This window comes from Rhineura floridana, chromosome 9 (assembly GCF_030035675.1).
Source record: "Rhineura floridana isolate rRhiFlo1 chromosome 9, rRhiFlo1.hap2, whole genome shotgun sequence".
Taxonomy (NCBI): Eukaryota; Metazoa; Chordata; class Lepidosauria; order Squamata; family Rhineuridae; genus Rhineura; species Rhineura floridana.
In genome coordinates this window covers 114,325,832-114,351,931 of record NC_084488.1, presented here as the reverse complement: position 1 = coordinate 114,351,931, position 26,100 = coordinate 114,325,832, and the positions used below count along the sequence as shown (strand labels likewise).

The 26,100-nt window shown below is 43.9% G+C and overlaps 1 protein-coding gene across 4 annotated transcripts in view; it reads right to left on the bottom strand.

Annotated features, from left to right (window-relative positions):
- Positions 1 to 26,100, bottom strand: part of SLC4A4 (solute carrier family 4 member 4) — a 270,897-nt gene that overhangs the window by 173,354 nt on the left and 71,443 nt on the right. For all 4 annotated transcript variants that reach the window (XM_061583421.1, XM_061583422.1, XM_061583423.1 and 1 more), the window contains exon 3: positions 18,730 to 18,903. In XM_061583421.1, the coding sequence (XP_061439405.1) occupies positions 18,730 to 18,903 (174 nt within the window). The remainder of the gene's footprint in view (positions 1 to 18,729; positions 18,904 to 26,100) is intronic.

Here is a 26,100-nt window from a genome sequence, read left to right as displayed (position 1 = left end):
ACAGGTTTGCCATCCCTGCTCTGCTGGGAAGCCTCCATTACACTTGAAACAGGCTTACTCGCTGCACTGAAATGAGTGGAGGCCATGCAACAGCAGCAATACCTTGCAGATTATTTGTTGTATTTTTCTTTATTATTACTTTTATATCCCGCCTTTCCTCCAAGGAGATCAAGGCGGCATACGTGGTTCTTCTCCTCCCCACAACAGCCCTGTGGTGTAGGTTAGGTTGAGAGGCAGTGACTGGCCCAAGGACACCCAGAGGGCTTCATGGCTGAGTGGGGATTCAAACCTGGATCTCCCAAGTCCTAGCCCAACAGTCTAACCACTGTGCCCCACTGGCTCCCTTACATGGTTACATGTTCACACCTACTCAAGAAGCATCCAAAGCTAATTCCTTGCTTTCAAGTGAAAAGTTCATCCTACCCTGTTCAGCAGGAGCACATCTTGAGAGAGAAAGAGTCTCGTGGAGGGTGGGAGAAGACAGAAAGAGCAAAGGGCTAAGAAGAATGAGGCTGCCTGTATTTCCATTTAGATCTCAGCATGTTTCTAGTGAAAACCCTTTGTCAGGTGTAATAGTCACTTGTTTCCTGCACGAGTAGTTTCTTTATCTTTTGAGATAATACTTCTGTCTGTCCCTCTTCCCCACAGTAGAATATTGGCACAAGAGTAAAAGAGGATCCCTTAGGGTGTCCTCAGGTGCACACGACTCGGTGGGTACAATGACAGCAGTGGTAGCAACCACCACAGTACGCTCCCATCTTCGTAAGTTCACTTTCATCACACCCTCAGTTTTGGCAGGCCTCTGATTTAAAGCCTTTTGATAGAGAGCTTTTGAGAGAATAGGTTAGTAACGTAGGAAGCTGCCGAACACCATGTCTGTCCATTGACCTATCTAGCTCAACGTGGTCTAAACAGTGGTGTCTCCCAGTCCTGTCTGGAGATGCTTTGCTTGCACCTGGGACTGTCGTATGCAAAGCAGATGCTCTGCTACTGAGCTACAGCCCTTTCCACTGCCCCTTCCCAAGTCTCTTGTCTGAGTAGAAATGAATTTGCGTTTTAATCTTTCCCAAGCCAAGCTGTCCCGGAATGACCTCTCAAATGTTTGGTTACCTGTATCATCCAGCCAATTGCTAAGGTGAATTTTATCCACACACATCACGTAAGATCAAGATTCTTGGTAAAATAGCCATCTGTAACCATCTTCCCTGTCTCAAGCTGTCTCCCCCCTCTGTACTTGTACTAGAGGGAACCTCACGGTTCATGTAAAATTAAAACAGACAATGTATGTCATATAGGAACGACAGACCTTTGCTATTTATAGGCCTCTCTGTATAATGTCTGTTCTGTTTATAGGTCTCTAGCATACCTTGGGCAAAAAGATACGTCTCCACAAGATGTCTTGAAGCAACTAATAGACGATGTGTCATGCATGGCAGAGGGAAGGGCAGAAAACACCTGGTTTTGGGTCGCTGCCCTAATAACAACACTTACAAGGATGGTGTAATACCTCAGTTCCTCACCTCATGAAAATGACGTTTTGAGGCTTTGGCAGCCTGCCCCTTGCTGGATAAGAACAAAGAGCAGCAGAGAGTGAAAAATGAGGAGTTTTTATTGCAGCCCAACTCATTTTGGATGTTGACACAACCCTTTGTCCAGGGCAATCTTGTGCAGGTTGCAAGCTGAGATCTCCTCCGTGTGCTCCCTTTGCTGTTTGCTGGTTTGGCACCTCAAGGGTCTACCTCTGGCTGAAGTGTCATTGGGTGCCTCCCTCCTTGCTTTTTTGCTGGATCAGAGCAAAGGCATATCAAGTCCAGCACTTTATCCCCTATAGTGGCGAACTGCGATATCCCCGTGAAGGTCATAAGTAGAGTGTGTAGGATAATGACCATCCCTTGGTTTTCATCAATGGTACACTGCTTCTGAATATAAAAGCTCCATTCTTAGCTGTTCTTTATTACTGCCTTCTCTTTCTCCTCGCGCAAGCAGGTATGTTTTCCTGGGGGGACGCTTCCCAGCCCCCTGCCGGCCCCCTCCTGGAGTCTCTCATCTATCTCTACAGCCAATCAAGCCACCGCAGTTCCCAAATATGGAATGTATGTTTGTGTTTAAAAGCTATGCCCTTTCCTCTTGCCCTAGGATAGCCAGAGAATCCAGCAAGGTCAGGAGTCACTACAGCTAATCTGCAGTCAATACGAATCTCCTTGCATGCTAATAGGCTTCCACCATCTATTGTTGTGGGGAGGAAAGAAACACGAGGAGGGAGAGAGTCAACAGGAGTCAGGAGCGGGACGTTTACTGAGAAGAGGAGGGACGGCCAAGCCTGATTTAAGAGGGGGTTTGCATCAGAATCTTACTAAAACGAAGGGCTTTCAAACTGTCCCACTCAGACCCATAGTAGCCAATGCGGAGGGTAGGTGAAGACAATCACATGGAGGGGGGAGGGAGGAAGAATGGGGCTAAGAGTGAGGTAAAGCAGTGTTTTCTCACAGAGAAGGGGATGAAGGAAGGAAGGCTGCAAGAAGGAAGGCTGCTCATAAAATACAAGGTGCATTGCTTGTAAAAAATGTTTTTCTTCCTCAATGGTGCTTTTTGCAGATTGTTTGGGAGAAAGTGGAGGGGGGAGAAACAAAGGGCTAAGAAGAGTGGGGGTATTTTACAGACATTGTTGCGCGAGACAGAACTCCTTCTCACAGCTGATCTAAAAAAAGCAGGTTTCTTCCCCTTGTAAAATGGACTGCCTTCAAGGCGATCCCAACTTATGGCTACTATATGAATAGGGTGTTCATGGTAAGCGGTATTCAGAGGGAGTTTACCATTGCCTCCCTCTGAGGCTAGTCCCCCACAGCTGGCTAGGGCCTGCTCAGCTTGCCATAGCTGCACAAGCCAGCCCCTTCCTTGTCCGCAACTGCCAGCTGGGGGGCAACTGGGCTCCTTGGGACTATGCAGCTTGCCCACGACTGCACAGGTGGCAGGGCACGTAACCCCTGAGCCACTCCTTGTGGGGGTGATCTTTAGCTGGCCCTTGACACCCAGGAGACACGAGCAGGGATTTGAACTCACAGACTCTGGACTCCCAGCCAGGCTCTCCTCCCCACTGTGCAATACCAGCAACGAGCAAGTAAATACAGTGCCACAAAACAACCACTTTCAGCAAGAAGTGTGCAACTTTTTAATATATGTATATATAAAGACTACCAATTTTGCACTGTTGTATTAAGGAAAGGGAACAAAAGAGAGTGAGCTCCCGGTGGTATGCACACTCTGGCATGTTTTGACATTAAGGGAGTTGGTTGTTGTAGAAACCAACAGAAAATCAGATGCTTTTATAAATTACACTGCTTCCATGCCTTGTGAAGTTTGCACCTTTTTCTCTTTTTTCATCTGTATTTGGTGCCACTCTCAGGCAAGTGCCATAGCTAAGTGGTAATGCACACGGTTTGCATGCAGACAGTCCCAAATTCAATCCCTGTCATCTCCAGGTAAGGCTAGAGAAAGATTCCTGTCTGGAATCCTGAAGAGTCCTGCTAGATGAGGCCAAAGGGCCATTTAGTTGAGCATCCTGTTCTGACAGTGGCCAACCAGATGCCCATGGGAAGCCCACAAGCAGTACGTGAGTGCAAAGAGCACTCTCCCCATTTGCAATTCCCAGCATCTGGAATTCAGAGGCATCCTGCCTCCAACAGTGGAGAGAGAACATAGCAATCGTGGCTAGTAGCCACTGATAGCCTTATCCTCCTTGAGAAGTAGGGTTGCCAGGTTCAGGGCCTGAGACTGATCCTGTATCTTTAGGAGAACAGAAAGTCAGCCACATGCAGGTGCTGTTGCAACACTATAATGGGAAAAACCACAAGGTGGAATTCTCCCTTCCCCCTGCACAACTTTTAAAGATACAGAAGACCTCTTGGTTGCCAGGCCCAGCCTCCAAGTGGTCTTCTGTATCTTTAAAAGTTGTGCAGGGGGGAGGGAGAATTCCACCTTGTGGTTTTTCCCATTACAGTATTGCAAGAACACCTTCACTTGGCTGACTTTCTCTTCTCCTAAAGATACAGGATCAGTCTCAGGCCCTGAGCCTGGCAACCCTAATGAGAAGTCAGGGGTGACAGTACTCAGGTAGATGGACCAATAGCCTAATTTGGTATAAGACAGCTTCCTGTGTTCCAAGTGGCAGACTGCATGACTAGGAATTCATTCAATTAAAGAAATTTTAGTTGACTAACTGGATGAGTTTTAACCAGCTAATCAATTAAATTCATGTATAAAAAATACTTTTTCATATATATTTTTACTGATTTCATCCACAGAAACATACAAAGAAAAGAATTTAAAGCATAAATAAAATTCTGAATATAACTTAAATAAAACCCACTTCCAGAGGCACAGCAAAAATCCCACAAGAATTACTCTTTGCAAAACACAGCAGAAAGGTAACAAATATTCCTTAATGTTACTACAGCAAAAACAAATAACTATGTTCCACGAAGTAGCAGACTGAGATGGCAACATTACTTCATTCATTTATTTATTCATTGCATTTCTTTCCCACCTTTTCTCCAAGGAGCTCAAAGTGGCAAACAAACATGGTTCTCCCCCTCTTTATTTAATCCCCAGAACAACCCTGTTAGGTAGGTTATTCTGAGAGGCAGTGATTGGCCCAAGGTCACCTAGTGAGCTTCATGGCTGAGTGGGGATTCGAAACCTGGTCTCCCAGGTCCTAGTCCAACACTCTAACTATTGCATGTAAAGATGTATGAAATACTCGGGATTTTTAATCTTTCATTCATCTCAGTGAACCAAAGTTTGGAAGCCGGCAATAGCAAAGAATCCTGGGAAACAGCTGCTCTGTGAACTCTGAGCAGCTACATATCTTAGAAGCCTGAGGGTATAGACATCCTGACTCTTATGGAAATTAAGGAATGTTGCCGCAGTGAGCAGTAAGCGCTCCTGACAAAGAAATAGTCTGCATAGTGTTAATAATCTTGACCTTTAGAAGGAGACAGATAGTCGATTACCTGAAACATCAGGAATTTACAGTTGGGAGATTGCAGTCATTATCTGGAATTTTTTGGGAATGGTTTCTGGAAAGAACCCGATTCTTCGACAGATAATCTTAAATCCTTCTGTTGTCTTTACCTGACATGTCCGCATCTCCCTGGTCACTTTTACATGGAGTTTAGTTTAGTTAGAAAAAGTATAAAACATGGGGAGTTTGAAGGGGTCGTTGGTTCCTCTTCTTGGAGGGTTCCAATGGCTGCCTCACTTTACAACGCACCCCAGCTACATCGGGACAAAAGCTGAACTTCAGGGCTAAGGATTTGGGTGAGATCTTTCAAACCTAGCAGAGCTCTGGCGCATCAGGCTAATACGAAAGTCTCTCAGCCGTAGACTCACAGGAACTCTTCAGGAAAGATATACATAACTTCTAAGCTCCTTTCTTTTCTTTTCTGTCTGTGTGGATGAAGTGTGAATAGGGTTTAGCTTCTTTACTTTTAGTCTATCTAGCACTATACAACGAATGAATGAATAATAGAATGCTGCTTGCTATTAATTGTAATTGTAAACTGCAATATTTTTCCTTGTTTCCTCTTTTAATAAAACCAACCTTTATTTTACTTTCTGTGTTAAATGGGTTAAAGGTAGAGGTATACACACATTAGGATGATGTGCGGGTTAACTCCAGCAAACGGTCTCCCTACCCTTACAATAGGGGAACTTGCATTTCTAGTGAGCTACACTCGTGAGGAGGTTCAAAGGCCCATTCATAACATACACCACACTAGATTGCATTATAAAATCAATCCATTCTGATTCAAAACTAGTCTTCTTTTAAGAATCTCTAGCCAATTTTACTTTAACTTTTCAACCAAAGCTCTGCCCCAAACCCTTTTTTATACCAACATTCTTGTGTAGCTCCTACCAAATCCTTCTAGAAAAGTTAGTTTCACTGCCATTAAAAGATGACTTATCTACACTTTACTTTTTAAACTCTTATTGCTATTTGGGAAAATGTTTAATACAGCTGAATAACAATCTCATCATCATCATCATCATTTTATTTGTATGCCGCCTTTCCACATAAAATGGTGCTCAAGGCGGCTTACAACAAGGTGAACAAAAATACATGTCAAAAACAATTGCAAAAACAATTTCCTAATAACAAAAAATAATAAAACAGTGACATAACAAATATAATAACCAAAAACAACTTTTCAACATTATGAACATAATAAAACAATTATTTAAAAACAAAAAAGTAACCATTAACACCCCAAACCCCTAAAGAAAACCATTTACTGTATCTCCTACAAAACTTCGTTATTCAGAGGGGAGGCTTGTCTATTCTGCCTCTGTTTGTGATATCTAGCTGTGATGTTAAAAAGACTCATTTAAGATGACACATGCATGCATACACACGATTTTAGAAGAGGCATCTCCTAGTGTGTGTGCAGTGGGGGCGTTGCGCTCTTCTAAGATGCCACTGACCAGCTGCCATTTCTTATGTAACTATATTAGAAAGCATTTTTTTCAAAACCTGCTATCTGATTAATCAAGGCCAACTTTTTAATCAAAATATTTTAATCAACCAATTACTCAAATGTTGCAGCCCTACAAGGAATAATTGGCTAATAATATAGCACAGGTGCAACTAAGGTCACATCCACTCTATACATATAAAGCACAAGGCTTCCCCCTGCCCCAAAGAATGCTGGGAACTGTAGTATGTTACAAGTGCTGGGAATTGTAGCTCCATGAAGGATAAACTACAGTTCCCATGATTCTTTGGGGCAGAGGGAAGCCATGTGTTTTAAATGTATGGTGTGGATGTGACTTAGGTGTGAGATGGAAAATACAAATGTCCACACACATGCATGTGCTTGCATGTTCAGAAGGAAACATTCTGGGTGCCCACTAGCTTAGTGACTATATTTACAAACAGATGTACTACTTAAAGGTGGCAGACCTCACTACAGCCCACTAATCTTCTCAAGGAATTATTTACAACAGCCAACATGGACAAACACTTGGTTCAGTGGGCAGACCTCCACAAATTCTCTCCTTCTTGATGGGGATATCACTTACCCCAGAATGCAGGAAATGTTACAGATATTCGCCTGAGCAACCAGCAAAGCAAAACAAATAAAAAGACCTGAGGAGCGAGGAATGAATAGGCTGCACACTTCCAAGAGGAATCCTGCCCAAAAGTTATCATTCATCCTAGAATACCCAAACCCTGATGTCAACTCGACTCCTACACCTTCCTCCTTATGACCACCTACATCCATCAATTAATCTACTTCCCTGCTGCTCATATCTATTTATTGAAACAGTACTATAATGCTAATGTTAATTACAGTGAGCAAAATTAATGATACACAGGTACGTCACTACAAAACTTTTCATTCCAATATGGAATAGACCCAAACCCACTTTTAACCCAAACATACTTTTGGGGAGCCATTTCTTTCTTTCTTTTTACCATATAGGATGCTGGCAGACAGTGCTGCTGTTTCAACCCACCTTGGATCAGGCTGTGACCAGGCAATAGTATCCCAACCCAATAGTTGAAGGCCAAAACAATAGAGAATCTGATTTTGCACAACTTCTTGCCCTGTTGCTTTCCTTCTCTGATGCTAGGGGGTGGGCAATTGTTTTAGCCCTGATAGCTGCATGCAGTGGGGTGGGTCAGAACACACACACAAACATATAAACACACATACATACCTGCAGTCTTCCCCAGAATAGTCTCTCTCCTTCTCTCTCTCCACAGATATAGACACTTCCGTCTATTCACATGTGCAAACACCCTTTCCCCCACATCCCAACTAAATGGGCGAGAATTTTGATTCAGTTTGCATTTCAAGCTGAATTTATCAAATTCGCACTTTCCAAAAAAAAAATGAGAGCCGAAACTCAGCCATCCTTTGACATTTGCACTTACTTGAATTTTGCAACGCAGTTTGCCAACCAAATGATGTTTACGAAAATCCATACGTCAGGGGAAAGTGAGCATGAAAATGAATATCTTAGTGAAAATAACATATAAAAATGCACTACACTAGGTGAAATTGCTTGCAAAAATGTGTACATTAGTTAAAACTGCCTTCAAAAACTGTGTTTATTAGGAGAAATTCGCACTAAAATGCTGGACATTTTTCACGAGGATTTTTTTTTAAAAATCGCAAATTACTGCAGAAACATGGAGAACTGAATTTAAGATTGCAAAAATGAGAAACTGAGAGAACTAAACTCACAGATCTTTCCTTCCCTAATCCCAATGCATAAACCTCCCCGGCAAGCATGCAAGGATTCCCCCCCCCTGCCCTTGGCTTACTGGGTCTAGGAACCGCTGAGGGGCTGAGTAGCAGGAAGCTGAAAGACATGCAGTAGGATCTCATCCAGCACTGGCAATCACTTTCCCAAAGAGCAGGCTGAGAGGAGTGTAAAGGTCAGCACAGGTTGTGGGTGTGGGAGGGGAGTGAATCTGGCAGTGGGGGACAACCAGCGGCAGGGCTCCAGGGGGGTCTGCAAGGGCTGCATGCAGCCTGTGGGCTCCAAGTTGCTCAGAAATGTCTTACCCAAACAACATTGGCAAGTTTAGTCATATATGCAATATCCTATATTCCATAGCAGGGGTGGTCAGAAGATAGATCAGCAAAGGGTTTGCAATTCCCAAGTATCTACAGATAGTAACAACAACAACAAAAGACAAACACACCCCTAAAACAGAAAGCTGTTGAAATACCCAATTTGTAATAACTCAGATGTAGATATGTATTTGTACATGAAGGTTACCCCAGTTTAGTAGGTAATTGGCACCACTTTGGATCTAACTCTGTCCCCACCCATACTATCCGTAACTTTGGTTGGTGGGCCTCAAGGTTCTAGTAGAAAAGAAAGAAAACCCTGCAAGCCTGACATCTTTCCACCACTGTTCCACAGAACCAACCCGGGATTGGAGGAAAGAGTCCAGAGTTTTCCGTATTTTGGAAATCAAGATTCTCACTACTGTTAACAAGCATATCAATATTCTCAATTAATATGGTCCTTTTACTTTAACAATGGAAGTTGCCTAGCAGAATTTAGGTACAGGCTCCATTGCTCTTAAATGTCACTTCAACCCACAGTTTAGGATGAATGAGATTGGAATTCATATAAAACCATTGCTATAATAGTAACATTAATGTTTTAATATTAAAAATGCATGGGATCCATTATCTTTTGAATGTGTTGTGGGTTTTTGTAAGAGAAAAAAGAGAAATATGATGATGGTAAAAATAATGTACCAAAAGAGCATCCCTGGCACTTATATAAAAAAAAGTCTGTTTGCTACTTGTGAGTTTTTATTTTAAATGAACGGGAAGAAAAGAAATGCTGCCCTGTCTCAGTTTCCTGAAGGTAACTGAATCACCAACATGCATTCATTGTTGAAGGCCCAAGAACAGTATTCATTAACATGCTGGCCTTCAGAACTGGCAAGTCCTGAATTTAAGAATCATAGCAACATTTGACACCTCCTTTCATGTGAAGGATAAGGAAATACGTGTCAGCCCAGCACGCCAATAGCATCTTCCTTAAGCAAAAGTTTTCCTTCCTAGAAAGGGGTTCTCAAATAAGGAGGCCAGCAGATCCTTAGGGTTTCCTGTAACATGCTAATTCTGCCAGCAAGGTTGGTTATTTTTAATCTTGGTTACGTTGAGGGAGGTTAAAAGCACCCCTGCCCCCAGGACCAGTAAATGGGCTGGGAGCATCTGAAAGTGGAGCAATGCAGAAGCTACACAGGTGTGGCCCTGACCAGCTCCCTGGTGGGGTGTGGGGAACCACTAGAGCTCTGTATCAAAGATTATAATACAATGTATAATAAATAAAAAATATTTTCAAAATCCATTTTCTTCTCCTCTCAGAGAGGCACTGTACTCCTATATACCAGCAGTTTCCAAACTTTTTTTCCACCATGGACCACTTGAAAATTGCCGAGGGTCTTGACGGACCACTTAAGGATTTTTCTGCCTGTTGCAGCAACCGTAATGTGCTGTGTCAGGTAGTGTGTGATGTTTGTGTTTTCATTGCTTCTTTTACTTCTTATATATTGCATTTTATTGTATTATAATCTGAGTTCCAGAGAATTCAATCTGTAAGTGTTCTTCACAGACATGCCGTGGACCACCTGAGTGGTCCGCAGACCACATTTGGGGAACCCCTGCTGTACTGTATACCCATTCTCATTATATAGCCAAAGCAGCACCATCCATGAACAAGGAGGAAGTGTTCTGGAACCTCAAGGTTTGCAGAGGTACAAAGAATGGGGACGAGGGGAACCTAATGGGGAGGGGATACCTAAAACAGCCCAGGGAGGAATGAGCAGCTTCAGTGGGCACAGAATGTTGACTGACAGGGAGGAGAATGAAACAGAAAACTGAGGAATCCTTAGCAGCCTTAAGCTTCTGCTCAAGGCTGAAAGGTTGGACAGGAACATTTTCATGAATAAAATAAATTAACATTCCAACATATTTCAAAAAGGTGTAGCATAGAGTAGAACTGGGAAAAGACTCCAAGACGAGGCCAGCCACAGCAGCAATCAGCATAACAGCAACCAGCAACTAACACAAGGGAGCTGCAAAAGTAATGGCTTGGCTTGACCAATGCTTCATTAGAACATTTTCTTTTCTTCTTTTCCGCTTTTCATCTGAAAGGGAAGCTGTGCAAAGTGCCAAGGGGAAAGGATAAGGTGGCCAAGGTCTGGCTTCAAGCAAACGAAGAGGGGGTTGGGGGTGGTGGAGGAAACAGAACTGTACACAAATGAAATAATTTCCTTTGCTGACCCAAACCCACAAAACAATCAGCCTGGCTGATGAAAATGGTCAGTGAACAGGCAGCAATGATTAATTTATGGGAGACTCTCTGTGTTACGTATTCAATGTCCGTCTCGCGTTACCAGCATAACTGAATTGCCAAAAGCTCTCTGTTAAGGTGTTTTGCTGGCCAAGACGCTCGATCGTAGCCCTGCTGCTGCTGCTACTGCTGTTGTAATCTGTCTGCAACCCCCGCCAAGTAGAAACACCCCCAGGTGACCAGAAGCTGCATGACTAGCTGCAGCATACTCTGCCAGCCACGGACAAGGAGGTAGCCAACATGCAGGGAATAAATAATAATAATAATAATAATAATAATAATAATAATAATAATAATAATAATTTAATTTGTGGGTCGCCTATCTGGCCAATGGCCACTCTAGGCGACGTACAATTGAACAACAATACATTACATCATAATAAAATACATCATAAAATACAATATAACAATAAAACAATAAAACAGTTCCAGTACAGAGTAGTAGGCTATTGTTCGTAAAAATTTAACCCTCCCCGTAAGTCCCAAAGGCCTGTCTGAAGAGCCAGGTCTTCAAAGCTTGGCGGAATACATTCAGGGAAGGGGCATGTCGAAGGTCATACGGGAGGGAGTTCTAGAGAGTGGGGGCCGCCACTGAAAATGCCCTCTCTCTTGTCCCCGCCAACCTAGCTGTTTTAGTTGGCGGGATTGAGAGAAGGTCCTGTGTGGCTGATCTTGTTGGGCGGCATGGTTGGTGGCGCTGGAGGTGCTCCATCAGATAAACTGGGCCGAGACCGTATAGGGATTTAAAGGTTAATACCAACACCTTGAATTGGGCCCGGAAAATAACTGGGAGCCAGTGTAGGTCGAACAACACTGGGGTGATGTGTTTCCGGCGGCGACAGTTTGTAAGTAGTCGAGCCGCAGCATTTTGTATAGGTTGTAATTTCCGGACCGTTTTCAAGGGTAACCCCACGTACAGCGCATTACAGTAATCCAACCGAAAGGTGACCAGGGCATGTACCACCAGTGGGAGCTGATGAGCAGGAAGGTAGGGCTGCAGTCTACGAATGAGGTGTAATTGATACCAAGCTGCCCGGCTCACTGCTGAAATCTGAGCCTCCATGGACAGCTTGGAATCAAGAACAACCCCAAGGCTGCGGACCTGGTCCTTCAGGGGCAATTTCACCCCGTCGAACACCAGGTCAACATCTCCCAGCCTTCCCTTGTCTCCCACGAGTAGCACCTCAGTCTTATCAGGACTTAAATGCCAATATGAAATTTAATCACTTAACAGCTTGGCCATCACAGAATCCTTGCTGTAGCCATAACAACACAGTGACCTTTGAGAAATTATTCCTTGCTGTGATGACCCCACTATTATTAATTTAAGTTGGCGGTTCTAATATCCTCCTCAAAGTCACACCAGAGGAGGAGAGGGAAGAGGGGAGCCCCAAGGTTTGCTGTGGCTCATCCTTGTAACACTAAATCATGATTAATCACTGGGTGTGAATCCTCCCATAGGGACCTGGTGTAGCATGAGCCAGAATGTCTCTATTTCAAATCCTGTCTGAGGCACATACCCATTGCTGGCCTTGAGCAACCAGCAAGCCAGATCTACCATCTGCAAGTGGTAAGGATTACAGGAGACAATGGGCTGGTTCGCACAAAATGCTAACCATCGTTTAGCACTAGAAAGACCCCACGGGAAGCTTTGGGTTTGCACATCTCTTCGCCCCCTGCCCAGCAGGAAAGATTTCACTAGAATTTACTTTCCATTTCAAAAAATCCCCCCCTCCTCCCACACTGCTGGGAGAAGGACTTCACTAGCATTTACTTTGTTTCAAAAGTCTGCCTTGTTCTGTATAACCCAGAGATCACTGTTTAAAACAAACTCTGATTAATTAATTGAGTCAGCATCATAGCCCCATGGTTTAAAATGGAGCAAGCCTGAGGCCTGTTCATCTACCACTAAACTATGGTTTAACGTTATGTCTGAACTGACCCATTTTCTCTCAACTTCTGTTCCTTATCTAAAAATTTATATTACCAATTACATCCTGAACTTCCACATCATTCTGTTAAAATATGGCACGTGGTTGGATTGCATCACCTAGAATCAGAGACCCTGTAGCCTACTTTTTAGGAAGGGGAGAAGGCAGGGAGATTATCCAGTGGAAGCCAGCACCACTGCTCATGTTACAAGACAGCTTACCGCACAATGTCATTATGTTATAAATCTTTCAGAATCCTGGACATACATGTAAACCACATGGGCCCAGTGCAGTCACAACCCTTAACCACAGTTAGTGCCAACTATGACTGATTGCTCCAACTCTATTGAGGATCCCCCCCAAAAAGCACCTCTTCCAGTAGCATCCTGCCCACGCCTTTGGATCTTCAGAGGAGGCTCTTCTCAGTGGTACAGCATCAGCTTTGTATGCGAAAGGTCCCATGTTCGATCCCCGGCATCTCCAGGTAGGTCTCGGACTGTCCCCTGACTGAAATCCTGCAAAGTTGTTGCAAGCCAGTGTGGGCAGTACCGAGGTAGATGGGCCCATGGGCTGACTCTGTATCCAGCAGCTTCCTATGTGATGACCTGAGAGAGAGCACCTTTTTTTGCAGTGGCGCCCTGGCTGTGGAATGCTCTCCCTTTAGAAATACATTTGGCACCAATACTTTTGTCATTTTGGAAAACCTACTGATTTGCTCAGGCATTCTATGGCATTAAGGTGTGGTAGAGACAGCTCTCTGAATAATGGTTTCAGTTTGCTCCTCTTGTTTTGATATGTTTTAATGGGTTTTACGTTTTATGTGATTGTATCTGTTTCAATTTCAAATAAAATTCAGTGAACTACAGTTACCCTGATAGGCTAGGGGTAGCCAATGTGATGCCCTCCAGATGTTGCTGGACTACAGCTCCCAAAATCTCTGACCATGGAACTGAACATGCTGCCTGGGGCTGGAGTTGAAGTCCAACAACATTTACAGGGCAACACACAGGTTATCCCTAAGCTAAGCTCTGTGCATGCACCTTGTGAATACGGACACACCACAGAGGCCAGCTTATCACCTTGCCAGCAGAGAGACTGGAGAGGTAAAGAAACTGGTTCTAACCATGGTGTGCTCAGTGTAGTGCAGAACAAATGGAAATAATGAAACTCACTTCAAACCATGGTTTCCCAACCCACTTAAAACCATGGTTTCCCATTTCTGGTTTGCAGCAGATCCTTAACCATAGTTTAGATATTAAAACATTAACACTTAACCATGGTAAAACATGTTCTGTATATATCTACATAGCTGGTTACAGTTTAGCTGGTTTTTTAAACCTGGTAATGGAATCAATGGCATCTCTTTCATATAGATCATTCCAAGTTCTTGAGTCATTACTTATCTTTAGCTTCTCATTCATTCCCTAAAGACAGGTACCATCCAACACTAGACAAGCATGCAGCCAAATACGCAGCTGCCTTCCAAAGAACAGAAGTCTGAACCATGCTAACCTTTATGCCTAATCAGATTATATAGCATTTACTTTCCTGGGAAAGCTGTACCTGGAATCACAAATGTTAGAACCTTTACATTAACCTCAGGCCTTGGATGACACGGCTGCTGAGGCAGTAGCACAGGTCACATTACACACTCAGAACAACAGAGAGATGCACACGCATGCACAGAGAGAGAGAGAGAGAGAGAGAGAGAGAGAGAGCATAGCAATCCATAGATTAATTTCAGTAGCTGAGTCAGATCCACATTTCTTTTTCAAAAATGAAACAAAAGCCATATGCAAGGCATTTCAGCTCAATCACTCAAATGACCATGAAAACTAAATCAAATATTGTGAGATAACAATTCCTTACTCAGAGATGCTTTGGATACTACATGAGGAAATAAATTTTATAAGCAGTGTCGAAGAGGAACATGCAAGTCTCATATATTTTCAAATCTGCACTTTTGCAGCAATATGCGAAGAGGAGAATTGTGTCTCTCCCTCACAGAGAATGCCACAAAGCCCTAAATAGTCAGGGGCAAGAAAGAACCAGATTTTAGGCTTTAAAAGCAGAGTATAGTCTGAAACAAAATAAAACACATGCCCTGAATCCTAAAACATGGAACAGGACTTTCTAAGGAGATGTCTTCCCCTCAGCCAAACAACAGCTCCCTGTCAGGGCCGGCCCCAGACACCAATGCTCCCCTTCCACGATTCGCTGCAGGATCACTGAAGCAGATTGCAGGGTGGGAGCTTCAGAGCCCCGCCATTCCCTCGCTCAATCTACCTTTCTCGACTGCGCTGTGTGGCTGTTCGCGCAACGCATGTAGGGCTACCCTTAACCAAGATGGCGGCTGAGGTTTCCCTAAGGGGCTGAATCTCTGCCGCCATCTTGGTGGATGACAGGGATGCACATGCGTAGCTTTCCGTATTATATGTTCTGCGTATAGATTAAACAAATAGGGTGGTAAAATACACCCCTGTCTCACACCCTTTCCAATTGGGAACCAATCGGTTTCTCCATATTCCGTCCTTACAATAGCCTCTTGTCCAGAGTATAGGTTGCGCATCAGGACAATCAGATGCGGTGGCACCCCCATTTCTTTAAAGCATTCCATAGTTTTTCATGCTCTACACAGTCAAAGGCTTTGCTGTAATCTATAAAGCACAGGGTGATTTTCAGAGAACAACTAATAAAGTGGAATGATGCACGGACAGTCCAGGATAAATTCACCACTAATGCATAATTATTGTATCAATGACATGTTTCAGAATACACCTGCAAAAGAACCCCCCCAAAACACCACCAATTTGGAGGGGCCCTTAAATCTTTGCATTAAGATGCAGCTAGAACCCAAGCAAAGTGAATTCAGGATGCTCCGCTACGGTTATATCAACTTGCAGATATCTTATTTGTTTTAATCACATTTTACTTTTACTTTTATTTATTTATTTATTTATTTATTTATTAAATTTACCTCCTGCCCTTCCTCCCAGAAGCAGCCCAGGGCAGCAAACAAAAACCCTACAAGCACTTTAAAACATCTTAAAAGCAAAAGACTTTAAAATGTATTAAAACAAAACATATTTGAAAACCAACTTTAAAAACATCTTAAAGACCAATTCCAGCACAGACAAAGACTGGGATCAGTTTCAGTTGATACTTTTGATCTCTGGAAGAGGAAAATTATGTCATGCAAAGTTTTTTCCTTCTAACCAACTCCTGTAAATGTTAGCAAATTTGATTTGTATCGGCTTTGTTTTAAGTACGTAATTTTTGGCTCCATTTTACTTTCAGTAATGGCATAATGGGCGATAGCGATAAAAACTAAACCTCAAACCCTTCTGGGCAAGGACTGTGTAACTCCTGTAGGTGTGATCTAAGGACTCTGGAAGTCTTTAATGAAATCTGCATCTAGGTTTCCAGTCAGAATTGTAACTCAGGAGGTTTTTTATCACTTGTTGAATCAGCACTGGCTGAAGCCAGTCTTGAGCAAATCAGTTTCATGCAAGCTGCATGCACACCAACATCCCGCTGCCCTTTTATCTTGTGAACTGCAACAGTCCCTGCTAGTCTGTTCTTGGAACTCCTAAGAAACAAGACATTTATGTTAAACTGTTAAGGACTGAACAGCAGTGAAAATTCTGGGGGAGGGCTCTTGCTTACATTTTCCTTATAGCAAAGATAACTCTTCCAGCCCAATCCCATGCATGGTTACTTGGAAGTACATCCCACTGGTAAGTATTAATGAGATTGCAGCTTATTCACAGTTGGTAAGAGATGCAAAATATTGGGCCGGAAAAAAACCCCATGATCACCTGGTCCCTTTGCCTCCTAGAAGTTTGATCAAGAAGTAATTAAGAATCTGGAATATTTATTACACCCTGCGCAGGGCTCATGCTTAAATAAGAATATAGAAACTGGTTGGCTGGATCAGATAGGCATGGTCTGTCAGTGTGTCAATCTATCTAGTCCAGGGGTAGCCACTGCAATGCCTTCCAGATGTTGTTGGACTCCAGGTCCCATCAGTCCCAGCCAGTATGGCCAATGGTCAAGAATGATGGGAACTGGAGTCCAACAAATCTGGAGGGCACCATGTTGGCTGCCCCTAATCTAATCCATCATTCTGTTTCAAACAGCAGCTTGTTAAGTTGCCTCTGAGGAGTTTCACAAGGTGACCACAAAACTGATAACCTTCAGTCAGCATATGATTCTATGATTCTGCTTCTACACATTTAGCTATTGTGGCTAACAGGCACCATAAGAACATAAGAACATAAGAAAAGCCTGCTGGATCAGGCCAGTGGCCCATCTAGTCCAGCATCCTGTTCTCACAGTGGCCAACCAGGTGCCTGGGGGAAGCCCGCAAGCAGGACCCGAGTGCAAGAACACTCTCCCCTCCTGAGGCTTCCGGCAACTGGTTTTCAGAAGCATGCTGCCTCTGACTAGGGTGGCACAGCACAGCCATCATGGCTAGTAGCCATTGATAGCCCTGTCCTCCATGAATTGGTCTAATCTTCTTTTAAAGCCGTCCAAGCTGGTGGCCATTACTGCATCTTGTGGGAGCAAATTCCATAGTTTAACTATGCGCTGAGTAAAGAAGTACTTCCTTTTGTCTGTCCTGAATCTTCCAACATTCAGCTTCTTTGAATGTCCACGAGTTCTAGTATTATGAGAGAGGGAGAAGAACTTTTCTCTATCCACTTTCTCAATGCCATGCATAATTTTATACACTTCTATCTATAGACCAATAGGTCTATTCTCCATGAATTTGTACTAGATGCTGGCATCAGCCATTCCATCAGGCTTTAGAGGAGGGATAAAAGGGAAGCAGGGCCATCATTAGAAGCCAGCTCCACTGGGCTCCTCCTTCAACTGTCATCTTGCAGCAGCCATTCCATAAGGCTGCTGCAGGGGAAGAGAAAGGAAGCAGAGCCACTCCATCAGCTCAGCTGTAAGATCAGCAGCTTGTGGCTCCTCCTGTCCTTAAACTGTTTTCCACAAGTTAATCCTTGAGAATGAAAGTAGAATCCATTTGATAAAAATTTCTACTCTGCCATTTAGGAAAAAAAAAAGTACTAGGCAACCATGGGTAAGTAACCATCTCTCAGCCTAATCTGCCCCTCGAGGTTGCTGTGAAGACACAGTCGGAGACGGGAATGCCCTGCACACCACCCTGGGCTCCATGAAAAAAGGGTGACACGATAGAAAACTATCCTTTCATTATCAGACCCTCAACACTCAGTGGAAGGCTACTTCTGAAGCTCTCTCAACAAGCACAAAACCACAGTATTCCTCTAACTCAGACACCAAAACTCATATTTGTACCCAACCAGATTAAGAATAAAAACTATAAAACCATGATTCATAGGGAAAATATATCCCAGGCTATGGTGGGAAGGCACATGAGGTCAGCACCCAGGTCTGGTCAGTGCCTGGATGGGAGACTGCCTGGGAACCATATGTAAGCTGCCTTCGGTTTCTATCATGAAAAGAAAGGCGGGGTATAAATGTAATAAATAAAATTAATAATAATCCCAATCTTGGCTCTGTTAGTCTATCCTTAGTTGACATCTTTGGAGAAGTAGCCCTTTGATTCACAAACAAGACTCTCACATTTTAACCTCAATTGTTACAAAAATACTCCCAAGTGCATGAAAACCCAAAATGTCCAATCAAATCATTTCAATCAATTCTGAAAAAGAAAGCAACTTTTACACATCCTCGCATACATTTAGTCTAAGATTTGCAGGGGGGGTATTGCAAGGAATTGGAACATTTTGCATTACATCATTCTAGTCACACCCATTTCTTCCCAATAATTCTGAAAGGAGACCTCACAACTAGCTGTGTCATTCACACTGTAGCCGCCTCACTCCTGAGAAACACTGCAAAAGGGCCCATTACTCACTGAGAGGCTTGAGAATGCTGCTGCTCGTCTCATCAGCATTTTCAACGTCAGATTTGTCCGAGTAGTTTTCAGAAATTTTCTCCCTTTCTTTCTTTTCCTTGGGCTTTCTTCTATGGCGTCTCCTTCTCCGGTAACTCTTAGGCACGTGAACCCCAATGTAGACCGTATGATGACCTAGGGAACATAAATGCAGTGCATGCTTTTTAACAATCTGCCGATTAACCATGTTTGTCATAAAGTTAATACAAAACCAACATCGTTCTCAGGCACACACAGTAATACAGAAGTTGCATATCATTTTTAGGTACACAACAGCTTTCAAAGTATGATAGTAAGGGTAGGACTGGAGGATGTATCCAACATGGAGCTGCCGTTGAAAATGGCAGCGCCATGTCAAATTCTTCCCTCTCTCCTAATGGCATGTAGACAGATTTAACCTCATGAACCTCCTTGACTGCATGAACCAACAATGGGGAACGTGTGGGAGGGCAGGGGAGGGGGTGAGAGATGTGTAATGTGATGGAATCATGACAACAGGGAAAGGAGGAAGAAGGTGGCACAGGTCTGCCATTTTTACCAGCAGTTCCATGTCCAACGTCACATCTTGTTTGGGCCAAGTTTTGAAATTAATATTACACTCCAATGAAGAAGAGATTGTTCAAGCTTTTTAAAAGATCCTGGCTTTCTGGCTTCGAAACTTTGCAACTTCAAATTGCTAGCCTTCATTTGTTTTTGAGTGCCCATCCATCCCCACTATCATTGGGGACATGGTGATCAGCGCTTGAAAACAGCTCCTTAAAGATGCCCTGCAGCCTGTGATGAATTGGTCATGTGCACAAAATTTGACTTTGGGAAGTGGTGGCATCCTGGTGCCCCCTGTCCCAACATGTGTTCAAAGCCAAACTTTGCACATAGCAACATGTTCTCTGGCTGAGGCTACCACATACAGGCTTTTCCTCTAGCCAACATCCACATAAGCGGCCATGAGAATGGACTCTTCAGCATTTTATGCCTTCACATTTCAAGCTTCACTCTAAAATCACAGGGACTAGAACTTTTTTTTCTTCAAAACACAGAACTTGATTGTCAAAAGCCGAAACAAATGTACCAAACCACAACAGAAATATGAATGTTGTTAATACAGAACAGAAAGTGGAAGAGCTCCTGAAAGTACCTAATGTAGTTTATTTATCATTTATTTTTATCACACCCTTCAGCCAAAAAAAGCTCCCAGAGTGGCTTACAAATGTCAGTGATAAGCCAGTCCCTGCCAAGATAAGGGAAATGGGGGAAGTGTTTTTAGCGTCATATGGCAAAATACCTGAAGAAATTAGTCAGTTTTATTTCATAATCTGATGACCCATTAATCCTTTCTTAACAGTGAATCCACTCATCTTAATTTTACATAGAACACAAACACGAAGTATCTTTGATGTGGTCAAATAAACCTAGTTTTACCCACTCATTTCTCAAGGCTTTAGGGTGGAGAACTGCAGATAAACAAACATACACTGCCAGTGACAGAAAGGTGTTTATTTGAAGGTTTGCTTCTCATAAACTCAAGAACAAGACAATTATCTCCATGTGGCATCAGCTGGTTTCCTTCATACCAAAATTGCTTTGGTTATTGTGCTCCACAAATATTTAGCACGTTAAAAGTAACAGGAAAAGGCCAATCATATGTACCTAACACAGAGATGCACATTATAGTTATCCAGAGGCATACCAGTACATCCTGAATTGTCCTAGAAAGCTGCCTTATATCAGGTGAAACTACTTGTCCATCCAGCCCAGTATTGCAAACTCTGATTGGCAGCAGCAACCCAGGGTCTCAAGCAGAGGTCTTTCACATCAGACATTGCCTGGTCCTTATTTCAACTGAAAATGCCTAGGACTGAACATGAGACCATGTGCTTGCAAAGAATGTGTTGTACCACTGAGCTACGGTCCCTCTCCATTCCCCCAATTTCATGTCAAGACCTAATGAAATGCAGGCCTGAGCGAGGCTGAGCTATGAACCAGGTGAGTCACCGGTTCAAGTCTAACATTTGCTCCAAATTCACTAGGTAGCTTCAGGTAAGGTACGCCTTCAAAGCATCACCCATGTGTCTGTCAACATGTGGATAAAACCACTGACCTACCTTCCACGACTGATGTAAGGATTATCTGAGATAATGTTGACAAAGTGCTTTGTACATTCAAAAAGCTCCAAGCAAACATTAGGCATTAACAAAAACAAAGACTTGATAAGAACCCAATGGTTCCAGAACAGAAGCCTTAACCTGCACCTTTTTTCTTTCTTTACAATACCTCTATTGCTAGAAAAGCTTGATGCCTTTATTTTTAAACAGATCCCTTTTCTGCAGTGCAACAGTCCTACAGGGAGCCTAACAGATGCTCTTTATCTTTACCGTAGGCAGACAATAGATCGAGATCTACTGCTAGATCTCTGGGTGATTTGCAAGGGTTTCTCACTCCAACTTTTTTAACAATAGCAACAAAAAAATGAATGTTCCCACCTAAATTAGCTAGTGAAATGAAGCCAGCTAACCAAGAGGTGATTTTTGTGAGCTCAATTCAGTTCTGGTACTGAAAACAAACGATTGGGCTCAGAATGTGCTCAGAAGCGCCCTGTTCACAGAGCTTGGAAAAGTTACCTTTTTGAACTACAACTCCCATCAGCCCAATCCAGTGGCCTGCTGGCTGGGGCTGATAGGAGCTGTAGTTCAAAAAAGTAACTTTTCCAAGCTGATTCTTTAATTGTAAGGCCCCATCTGCACTATACATTTAAAACACTCTTATACCACTTTAACAGCCATGGCTCTCCCAGCCCTGCAAATAATCGTGGGAATTGTAGTTTATGAAAAGTGCTGAGAGTTGTTAGGAGACCCCTATGTCCCCTGACAGAGCTACAGGTCCCAGGGAAGAGGGATTCACTATTAAACCATTCTGGGAATTGTAGCTCTGTGAGGGGAATACGGGTCTCCTAACAACTCTCAGCACCCTTAACAAACTACAGTTCCCAGGAATCTTTGGGGAAACCCATGGCTGTTTAAAGAGGTATAATACTGTTTCAATACATAGTACAGATGGGGACTAAATAAGTATATCAAACATTATTTGACTCTGAAGTTATGGCCACATGGTCTTACAGCGGGCACAGACAAGGTTGGTTATGAGCCATGAAATCTGCCCGAATCAATTGGCCAAAGGGTTGATAATGTTGGCAGTATTGGGGAATAGCCTTGGCTAAGGTACCACTGAAACTGGGCCACTGCTCTAAATGTATTGTGCAGATGGGACCTAACTGTAAATGTTTTGCACCTGACTCTGGTTGGTAGACCTTGGGGTTCTAATAAAAACAAAAACAAAGTTGACCCAACAAGCTTGAAGTCTGCCCACGCTTGTCTTAGACACACCATACCACTGCAATGTTTTTGACTTTCGCAATTATAATCTGATCCTAAAACCTGAAGCTTAGAACTGATTCCTGATTAGTTTTCTAACCTTTGTGTCCAAAGTACCAGCTGTAGGAACTCTTCTAAAGCACTGGGGAGTTCCTAGGGGCAGGATGGGGGGGGACAGAGATTATGATGAACTCTACTGAGAGGGTCCATAAACAGGGATGAGGAACCTGTGGCCCTTCAGAAGTTGTTGCTGGATTCCAACTCCCATGAGCCCCAGCCAGGATGGCCAATGGCAGGGATGTTGGAAGCTGCAGTCCAACATCTGGAGAGCCACAGGTTCCCCATCCTTGCCATACACTGAGACCACCATTGAGGACCTTTTCCATGTGCCTATGTCACCAGAAGCAAAACATCTGAGCAACTGGGGAGAAAGCTTCCTCAGTTGTGGCACCCTGCACATGGAACCCACTCCCCACGGAGGCTCACCTCACACCCTCTTTGCCGTCTTTTCAGTGTCAGGCAATGGCATTTTTATCGTGTCAGGTTTTTAATCTGAGATGAGATTCTGCCGCTAGTTTTATCTACTGCTTTAATATTTCCAATGTTTATTGAATGTTCTATCTGTTATGCTTTTAGTGCTATAAGATGTTCCAACTATATTTATATTTGTCATGCAGATGTAATAAATAAACAAACAATGCCTTTTGTAGATATGGGGAGAGGACTACAAGAGAACGGATTGCCTATGGCCATCTAGTGAGTTCACGGCAAAGGGGAAATTTGAACTCGGCAGTACCCGGTTCATAGCTCAGTCTCTTAGCTATTCTGCCACCCCAGCTCTCTACTTCACCCCTTCCTCCATGTAAGGCAAGGGAGGTCTGCTTGGCCCATGACTGAGAACATTGTGGGCTCATGTTCTCATCTGTTGGGGGAGCGACACAACTAGAGGCCTGACCCTGCCTCCTAGAGGTGGGTCAGCTTGAAGCCGAGCGTGGTCATGAAAAGTACAGGTTATTGCCTTGTTCTCATGGGAAAACTCAAGTTACACTAATAAATGGGGAGGGAGGTCTCATACATAAAGGTGCATTGAGAAATTGTGTCAAGTGTTTCCTGCTGAGGCACTCCTGGGAGGAAAGTCCAGGAGTTTTATCTCGACATTGTAAACACATGCCAACCACTTCCTCCAAGTAAGCCATAGATGGGGCAGGAGAGGAATAAGGAAGCTGAAAACCCATTCTCTCTCTCTCTCTCTCTCTCAATCTCTCTCTCTCCCCCCTCTCCGTCTCTGTCTCCTACTCTCAAAGCCTGAAAGCAAGGAAAGCAATAGTGTAATTTTCTCTCTCCAAGAGAATAGGGGAAGCGTTGGGTAATAAAGCAGAAGATTTTTGCCTGCACCTACACAACTTCAGTTTCTTATTACCAAAATCTGCACTGTGCACATGCGATCAAGAGATTAAAGAGACTGTCTGGTTCTATTGGCAACATATTAAAGTATTAGGACTACAGGCTTACTGTGATGTGTTTCTATGGTCAAGCCGGCGACAGCATTAAAGCAATTCCTCAGAAGCGGCCTGCTGCTGCAGCAGCAGCAGTTTCTACCGAATGTGCCTTGCAGATTTGATCCAGCCAACTCTTAATTCAATTGCACGTATTGCTGCTGTCCTGAGAGGCACCCTGGGCTCATCTCTTCATTCCTATCTTGATGTTCGGTTTATTACAAAATGTATCATTTATTATTATTATTACACCTCCAATTTTCATGTTACTGTTCAAAGTAGCTTAAAGGTGGGGGAAAGACTTAAGACCCTGCTCCAAGGACTTAGGGCTGTAGCAAGTGTCTCCGCTCTGCACGCAGAAGGTCCCAGTTTCAATTCACAGCATCGGCAGATAATGGCTGGGAGAGACGCCCTGACTGGAACTCTGGAGAGCTGCTGCCAGTCAGTGTAGACAATATTGAGCTAGCCGGACCAATGGTCTGATGCAGAATAAGGCAACTTCCTATATTCCTAATCCAAATGTCAACAGTTAGAGAAATAACAAAAGGACTGAAGAGGAGAGAGGGATGGACAGGTAACAGGAGACTGATCTGTGACCTCCTTTGGTTTTGTGTTGGGGAGGGAGGGAAGAACCAGGTTTCAGTCAAAGGTTTAATGAAAAAGGTTGGTTTAGGAGTGGGACTAGGAGAAAAGAGATAATGTTGTATATCTTATTTATTGCTGCATTTAGGGGGGGTTTTAATTGCACTGTGACTTTAAACTGTTGTACGCCACCCTGAGTGGTGCATAAGGACCAGAAAGGTGCAGTGGGATTTTTTATACATGAACAATAAAAATGCAATTAAAAGGGGGGGCAAGGGGAACTATCCAGGTCAGCCTGGAGGGGATTCCAGGCATAGGAAAAGAGAGGGGGGAACAGCTCTGTCCCAAGACAGGAGGAGAATTTGGAGCAGCTGCAGTATGGTAGAGCTGGATAACTCAAGGTCACAGACAAGGACTATAATGTCAGCCACCTTGGAACTTTGAGAGTGGGATGGCCGAAGCTCAGTGGCAGGGGAGGCTGGCCCATTAGAGCAAATGGGGCACTGCCCTGCCAACCTCAGGCTGCCCTCGGCCGCCCCGCCACCTGCCTGACTTCTTCATTACAACCAGTCCAGGGGTGGCACGGGCTGTCACCTTCCTCCACCTCCTTAGTCTCAGTGTTGCCCTTGTTGAACTCAGCAGGGAGGAGGATGGGGACCAAAGGAGGATTCGCTAGCCCTCCCTGCCATTGGCTCTGGCTCCACCTACTGTTGAGTCCTCTGTCTTCTGCCCTTCTAGTCCCAGTGGACGTAGAGCACCTGCCTTGCATGAAGAAGGTCCCAGTTTCAATCCATGGCATCACTAGCTAAGACTGAGAGAGACCCTCTGCCCGAAATCCTGCAGTGCAGCTGCCATTCAGTGTAGGCAGTCCTAGGCTAGATGGACCAACTGGCTCAGAATAAGTCAGCTTCCTATGTTCCTAATGGTCAGGGAAGAAGCAATACCCACCCACGCTCAGCCCTAGCCTCACCAATGTTGCTATCATTTCGACAATCAGGAAGGGGATAAATTTAGACCAGCCTTCACGAACCAGCCGATGGGAGCTGTAGTCCGAAACATTTGAAGGGCACCAGGAAGGCGAAAGGCTGATTTAGAGGGAAACAGTCTCTTGAACAAACTGTATTCAGATCCAAGAGTGGCAGGTGGCAGCCCAAAGGGTTGATACAGAGAGAAGAGCTGGCTGAGAGGCATGGGAATTAGGTTATGCCAGCCACAAACCACAGCCAAAAGCATCACAGCAAAACCTGACAAACTGCAAGAAGTTGCCAAGGCAGGACCAGAGAGCCCTCTAGCTAAAAAGCTGGAGAGACAGCAGCCTGGAAAAGAATTCAGAATGCCGCAATCAGTAGCAACAGCAAATCATTGCTATTTTCTTTTCCTTGATGGCAGCATCAGGTAAACTCCCTGTTTTGGACATATTCGAGCCTCAAGCCTGATTTCAAGACCTTTGTCATCCTAGCTGATGACGTTTGGAAGGAGCCAGATATAGAGTGTGTCCCTATTGGTTCTCTGGACTTCTCAGTGGCTTTCAACATCATGGTATCCTTCTAGGGCACCCTGCAAGGATGGGGCTGGGTGGGGAGTGTTTTGCATTGGCTCCAGCCTGACCTACACTGACCTACAGTGTCCCACAGGGTTCCTTGGTGTCCCCCATGGTCTTCAATGTCTACATCAGGGATGGGGACCAGTGACCCTCAAGACATTGTTGGGACTCCCAACTGCCACAGCGAACATGGCTAATGATTAGGATTGATGAGAGTTGTAGTCCAACAACAACTAGAGGGCCACAGGTTCCCCATCCCTGATCTACTGGGAAATCACTGGGAGAGATCATCTGGGGATGGGAAGTGCACATTCATTATTATGTGGCTGGTACTAAGCTCTCC